The sequence below is a fragment of the Mycetomoellerius zeteki genome, unplaced genomic scaffold (assembly GCF_001594055.1).
Source record: "Mycetomoellerius zeteki isolate Tzet28-1 unplaced genomic scaffold, Tzet1.0 scaffold78, whole genome shotgun sequence".
Taxonomy (NCBI): domain Eukaryota; kingdom Metazoa; phylum Arthropoda; class Insecta; order Hymenoptera; family Formicidae; genus Mycetomoellerius; species Mycetomoellerius zeteki.
The window spans coordinates 10297-17780 of record NW_017257808.1 but is presented as its reverse complement, the minus strand read 5'-3'; the positions used below and the strand labels follow the sequence as shown (position 1 = coordinate 17780).

The 7484-nt window shown below is 33.6% G+C and overlaps 1 protein-coding gene across 3 annotated transcripts; it reads left to right on the top strand.

Moving 5' to 3' along the window:
- Positions 1–1568: 1568 nt before the first annotated feature.
- Positions 1569–5700, top strand: LOC108729607 (cholesterol 7-desaturase). 3 transcript variants are annotated; one of them, XM_018458779.1, is made up of 6 exons: positions 1569–1669; positions 2119–2252; positions 2336–2514; positions 2626–2792; positions 4191–4369; positions 4637–5700. In XM_018458779.1, the coding sequence occupies exons 2-6, from the start codon at positions 2166–2168 to the stop codon at positions 5330–5332; spliced, it is 1308 nt and encodes a 435-aa protein (XP_018314281.1). In that variant the 5' UTR covers positions 1569–1669; positions 2119–2165; the 3' UTR covers positions 5333–5700. The 3 variants fall into 3 exon arrangements, with proteins under 3 accessions (XP_018314281.1, XP_018314280.1, XP_018314282.1); XM_018458778.1 differs by lacking the exon at positions 1569–1669 and adding an exon at positions 1752–1941 and having other exon boundaries at positions 2126–2252; XM_018458780.1 differs by lacking the exon at positions 1569–1669 and adding an exon at positions 1752–1941.
- Positions 5701–7484: the final 1784 nt, after the last annotated feature.

Genomic DNA, 7484 nt, shown 5'->3' with positions numbered 1-7484 from the left:
AATGCCGAGCTAACCAGGAAAAGTTGCCAGAGAATGTACATGGACCATGCACTGCGTTGAGATGCGCGTTGAGATCGGACTCGTTCTCGTTTATATCCTAATGCCCAGATCCACATATTAAATTTACTATCAGCAAATTTATATCATTAGTCATTATATCATCCGGTTGAAATTTTATGTCATTAAAAATTGTTAATTTTTTATTATATAAATGTTGTATAAATAAGTATGCATACTCATAATGCTATAATATCTTATATATTCCCAGATAACAAAATATTTCCACGATATTGGTACGGTGAGCGTACGGCGTAGGAGAAAGAGGAGGAACTGTGAGCAGCGGGTAATTGTGCGCATCCTGGTTTGGTACTTTTCCAATGGATGAAGATATCATTGTGATGAAATTTTTACGCAGAAGGTCGTCTTCTTAAGATATAACTACAAAAGATACGATGTAAATATGTTGCTAACCAAAGAAATACAAAAAAGTGAAATCACATCTCTTCTTGTTATTTTAGTATTCAGAAAATAAGGTGGTAAGTTCGTATTTTTAATTTGTTTGTTTAAAGTTGCATACGTTATTAAAGTATGTTATTATGTGCGTCTTTTGAACTGTTATTTATTAAGTTTGGTAAAGAAATGTTGAAGTAACCGTATTTCATATCGAGTCAGATCGCGGCGGGCAACTGCCCACGTAGCACAGCGTATGGAAAGCGCTTTCGAAGCGTTCTTCAGATCACATTACCCAAAACTGCTGTCAGTTATGCGATTTCATAGCACATGAATAACTCGGCAGATTTCAAGTCACATTGATAAAAAAATGGCTGTGTTCAGCAGAAAAAACAACTGTTGTAACTTTGCAACTGTTGTAAAATTTTTGAATATGATTGGTTTATACATTTAGGTCCAATGAGATAGATTAGAAATAAGTAATGCACTTATGCCAGCGCTTGATCCAGCTCTCGAAACATTTCTGAAACTCTATTGTCGGTATAGCCATCAGAGCCGTCTTCGATTTTTCCATTACCTCTTAGTAGTGGTTTTTTGACTCGATCGAACAGAAAAAAATCGCAGGGAGCCATATCGGGTGAATTCTGTTGGATGGTATTCGTTTCGTTCTTGGTCAAAAAATTTAATACAAACTCGTTGTTGCAAATTCAACTCCATTTTTAAAACTGTAAAAAATCGAAAACACGTGCAGAGGTAGATGTACTCAAGACGGCGTAACTTTTACAAATGTCAAGTTATGGCGATAAAATTTGATGGAAATGTCAATGATAGATATGGCAACCTAACCAAAAAAACAGAACTCAAATCAGCTGACTCAGAGCATCACCTGGTGGTAATTCCGAGAAATTTTGATCATAGTATCATTAAGGAACAATGAATATGTTAACAATAGAAAATTTTATGTTAATAGAAATAAATTTTTTAATAAAAAATATATTTCAATGATGATTTGGCGGAAGGTGCACTCCTAGTATATTTCTAGTATAGGGACTCACTCCTGAGCCACAACGTCGCGCGCGCGATAGGCCGTCGAGCCTTGAGCGATAGTGGGAGGAGCCCGCAGCAATCGGCTCGAAATGTGTAGATTCTTGCGAGCACTGGTGTAGTATATTCGAAAACATTTAACTTTGACCGTGTTGACGTTCTCTATCGTATTTATGTATGTTATTATCATTATTAAGACTTAAAAAATCATATATATAGATATATGATTTTTTAAGTCTTAATAATGATAACAAGTAGATTCTTCATTTCTCACCTTTTTACTTTTGCGTGTCGAGTTTATCTCTCTTGTAGAGCGCGATCTCCATATAAATTGTATTCTCCCTCCTGTATAAATCGCATTCCTATTTTTGCAATTGAACGGAGTGAGAACTCATGTGGCATATTAAGCAGAACAACAAGTTATTATGATCGCATAAAGGAGCCACGGTAATGTCGTTGCACTTGGCTTATCGCCGAAACACTACCGTGTTTCCCGATATCAAAATGATGTGAAAATGACTCCAAAATTATCATTAAAAGTCATTTGTCAATCATTTCTAATTTAATTTAATATTATTTTGACGTTATCGTGACTTGTTGCTCTGCTTGGGACGCCACATTAAGGAAGTAGAATAAAATCGAGAGAATCGAACATTGAGACAGAAGTGACAATGTTGGTATGGTGCGTCGGAATTGCAACCACCCTACTGACCTTCCTCGTTTACTTTGCATATTTCTTCAAATTCAACTGGGTGAAAGTGAGTGATGATAAAGCGACATTATTTTCTGTGTTTTTACTACAAAATGTGCAAGATTGTAACTTAATTAATATTTCTTGGAGGATTTAAGAACTGAGACTAAGACCCGCAGCTTTTACGCAAGTAACAAAAATCGAAAGGTAGGCAAAAAACTACCGCCGGTCTATCCGAACGGATGGTTCGCTCTGCTCGAAAGTACGCAGATAAAAAATGGTCAGGTGAAACACGTGTCTGCTCTCGGCGAAAATTTCGCAGTATTCAGGTAATTCGGGTACAGAACTTTCTTTGATTATTTTTCCAAATATTTTAAGGCATACTTTGAGATAAAACATCCTGTATATTTATTACGTAACGTCTTATCAATTTCTTCAAGAACCGAAAGAGGCGTTATCAACATTTTAGACGCATATTGCCCCCATTTAGGGGCAAATATGGCCGAGGGTGGCCGTGTCAAGGGAGATTGTCTAGAGTGTCCCTTTCATAGCTGGACGTTTCGCGGAGAGGATGGTTACTGCGAGAACATACCTTATACTACAAAAGGTATTAATCAAGTATTACATAATCTTAATTGAGACATTTAATAAACAAATCAATTAGATAACGCTTATTAGTTTACAATGCAAAAAATATACTAATTTAAACAACCGAAAGATAAGCAAATAAGATTTTTAAATAATTAAAACATTTAACAATTTAATAAAATAGCAAATATGATATATTAATGTATAATACATTTCGGCTCAAGAGTCTTCATCAATAATGATTATAGACTTTATACAATAATATGATAGTGAGAGGGCAAGTCACAACCAGATAATAGTATCTCTATTGACATATATGATAACTGAGATACTCTTAAAGTACAGTGTCCAACTAGTTATCTTTGAACTCCAATTATAGTCATCCTTGGGATGTTTTTAATAAGACGCAATTGAATAAATACCAGATGATTTAAATTCTTTACTTTCGATGGTGGTCTCATTCTACCACTAATTAATTTTACACTATTGACAACATATATACGTTTGGACTTAATGTCATTCTTGCAGTTAAACGATGGTTATTAAAATTTTACATCAACATATATCATTCGCTTACATTTTCTGTTGGACATTGTGTGCTTTATCTTCGATTACCATTATTATATGCCGGTGGAGACAATTGTCTGGGTATGACCTGACCTCTTATAATTATAAATTTTAATATGTGTAAAGATTGTTGTAAGTTTCTTTTGAAACATTCCACGTCAAACTGGGCACCTTTGAAACATCGTCATTTTTAATTTTTTTTTTAATTTTTTGACATTTTGTGAGTCGAAATGTTAATGTATATTTGCTATTTTATTAAATTGTTAAATGTTTTACTTATTTAAATATCTTATTTGCTCGTCTTTCGGTCGTTTAAATTAGTATACTCTTAGACATACCACCTTGATCAAAAAGTTCCCGGAATTACCACCAGGTGATGCTCTGAGTTAGCTGATTTGAGTTCTGTTTTTTTGGTTAGGATAGGTTGCCACATCTATCATTGACATTTCCACCAAATTTTATCGCCATAGCTTGACATTTGTAAAAGTTACGCCTTTCGATGGCTGTTGGATGATATTCGTTTCATTCTTGGTCAAAAATTCACGGATGTTGCAAATTCAAACTCCATTTTTAAAACTGTAAAAAATCGAAAACCGTGCAGAGGTAGATGTACTCAAGACGGCGTAACTTTTACAAATGTCAAGCTATGGCGATAAAATTTGGTGGAAATGTCAATGATAGATATGGCAACCTAACCAAAAAAACAGAACTCAAATCAGCTGACTCAGTGCATCACCTGGTGGTAATTCCGGGAACTTTTTGATTAAGGTATATATGTATATTAAAATGTATACTAAAAATTATTTCTCGATGTATCTATCCTGTCTATATATAACTGTTTTTTTCACAGTGCCATATGTCGCCCGAGTGAAAGTTTGGAAGAGCTGCGAAGTGAATCGTGTTATCTTTGTCTGGTACCACTCTGAATCAACTGAGCCGGACTGGCAGCCCCAGCCGCACACATTTGTTTCTACCGGAGCCTGGCGTTTCCAAGGTCGCAATGAGTACCTCATTAACTGTCACATACAGGTTTGTCGCGCATTTGATTCTTTGATGTGATAGAAGATGTATCTGTATTACGCGGAAATCACTCGGAGAAGACTAAAAAAAAGCATTTTTAATAAATCAAGCTAATTATTAGCGCAGTTCACTTGAATGTACTGTTGAGAATCATTTTCCAGAGTCATGGAGAAGAAGTATTAGAGAGAAAATTACCGTTCTATTCTTATATCCTCTCTATTTTCGAAAATCTGTTTTAAATAAATAGTAAATTTAATGTGTGGACCTGTGCATTAGGATGTAACCGAGAATGGGCCCGATGTTGCGCATCTCAATGAGCTTCATAGTCCAGTTATATTCCTCTCTCGCAAATTTTCCTGGTTAGCTCGGCATTTATGGATCATCTACACAAGATGGCAGCCGAATTGGTCATATGACAGCCAGACAGACGAAGAAGATGAAGAAGCAGTAAAGACGAGCGCCAAATTGAAAGGCATGTCAATCCATCCGATTAAAAATAGCAACAGGAATCGTCACTTTACAGTTGCGCAGAACGTAGACAGAAGTAGGGAGAAGCACAAGGCCAGTGTGCACCTGTGTCACAAATTGATACTTTTAGAACGTTTTAGTTTAATGGAGTCCGATGTACGCGCAGAGCAGATCGGACCTGGCATCATCGAGCTAAATGTCAATACGTCGTTCGGGTCTTTGTACATTTTGTTAACAATAACGCCGGTCGAACCGCTGCTACAACGGGTGATCCATCTGATCTTCTCGCCACCTCTGCTGGCGCCATACGCTAATTTGCTTTTTCTGGGCGAGTGCGTGATGTTTGAGCGCGACATTAGAATCTGGAACTCTAAGAGATTCGAGCAACATCCGATCCTGACGCACGAGGATCGCACCATCCAAGTATACCGCCGCTGGTACACACAGTTTTACTCCGATCATAGTCCCACCTATGAGACGGCCATGAAGGATTTACAGTGGTAGCAATACCTCCTTTTTGCAATGTAATTTGTATATTTTCTGTTATATTTGTGTAAGTGCTAATATTATTATTAAGATAGATAACTTATGTATAATGCTTATGTTTAAGCATTCGATGTTATTAATTATGATATAAATAGATATGATTAGTATAAAATAAGATTGAAGTCTTTATCAGAGTGTCTATACATTTTTACTGTCACTTTATATGACATATCTGCAATGTACATACAAAATTCTACATCAAATGACAACAATTAATAAACGACGAGCTGTTCGTCATTTAGTCTAATTGTTACATATTGTTTTGCTTATTTAGACAAAAATAGCGAGAAAAAAAATGTTTAAAAGTCTAGCTCTCAAGACATTATATTTAATTTAAAAAAAAATGAATTATGAAAATTAAATATTGAAAACACACGCACAGATCTATAAAAATCCGTTATATACATAGTAACAAATTCCAGTTATTCCATAATATTGTTATTTTTTAAGCGTTGCTATTGGCTCGATAAGTGAATCGTTTAAAGAAGTATGTTAAAGTTAAAAACATATCACAACTCAGCACTGTAACGCTAAAACATCATAGCATCATCGTTGAAACACGTTACATAATAATGTAAAATGACAAGTAGAATTCCTATTATAGAAGGCGTTTTCGGCGAAACTTGAGAAATTAGTTTGCAATATCGTTTTTACTAGCGCTGGCTCGATGATTATTAATAACGGCGACATAAAATCGTAAATCCCAATCATGCTGCCCACCTGCATGCGACCCTTACTGTCCTTGTAGATTTTACAACAGAAATCAATGAGGTCCGTTCTCATACAAATCACTGATAACATGTGACCGAATCATCCTTTTATCATTAATTTTCATTTTTTATTCATTTAAAATATTCAAAAATTACAATTTTATTACCAACAACATTAATTTTAATTTAATATTCTTATTAATAATATTCAATATAGCAGGACTCCTATCTTTTTCTATATCAATTTTCTTATTTATAAAATTAAATAACCTTTCACTTATTTCAATTTCAATAATATTTAGATCATTATTTATATTATTTATTTATAGTAATATATTAATTAATTCCTTATTTTTCTTTAAAAAAGAATCAAAATTAATTAAATTCAAATTTAATAACAATTATATTTTTACTTACTTTATTATCCCATTAATATTATATCCTCCTTATTAATTATAATTTAATAAAATTTGGCAAGGCTCCACCTACGCACGAAACTCCACGTTTTTGTCAGTACTTGTAATTTTGCGTCAGATGAAAGTAAAATGCTATAAGTGTTCTGAGAATTAAAATTCCACCAACACGATGGTCATGTTGCTGCTCTTGAACGTGAAATGACACTTGATCGGATAAATCGATGTAACCTTGACTAGGTATCATTCAGAACTGCAGGTCGGGATGTAGCTGTATGGCTGAGACTAGATTACATTGATAAGTGGGAGAATCAGCGAAACTTCAAAACAGTAATAAATGTTGCATTATTGACGATTTCCAGTCGCCAAGTGAAGTTTATTACTCCATAATGTTGTTAACTAACATTTTTCTCTCGATTGCGAAGAATAAATTGATCCTCATAGTCAATGAAAAATAAATATAAAGAAAAATATTCGGTATATTAAAAACTTTCTTAATGATTCGTTTTTTTTACAGATGCGTGCTTCAAATTCTTTTACTTTATTGTCGCTTTCTATGTTTGATGTATCTGCATTACATATAAAGCTTTGTAACAGATAACGATGATAAATAAGGAAATAAATTTTTCTTCATTCAACTCTAATTACTGTTACATTTTTTCTGACTTATTTAGACAAAATAGTAAAAGATAAGTGTCTAAAAGTCTAGCTCTATCAAGATATTAATATTATAATATATTTAAATTTTACTCTCTCTCTCTCTCTCTCTCTCTCTCTCTTATAAATATAATACTTTATAATATATAATTATTTATTTTATAATATATTTATATTTAACTTTTACAATAATAAATTATGAAAAGTATACGTTGAAAACATACGCACAAATCTATGAAAACATTGTATGTATATATAAAATCATAAAAATGAAAAGTCAGGCCATGTTCAAAAAAAGATCCTCAAAAATTTAAACCTTTAAAAATTCAA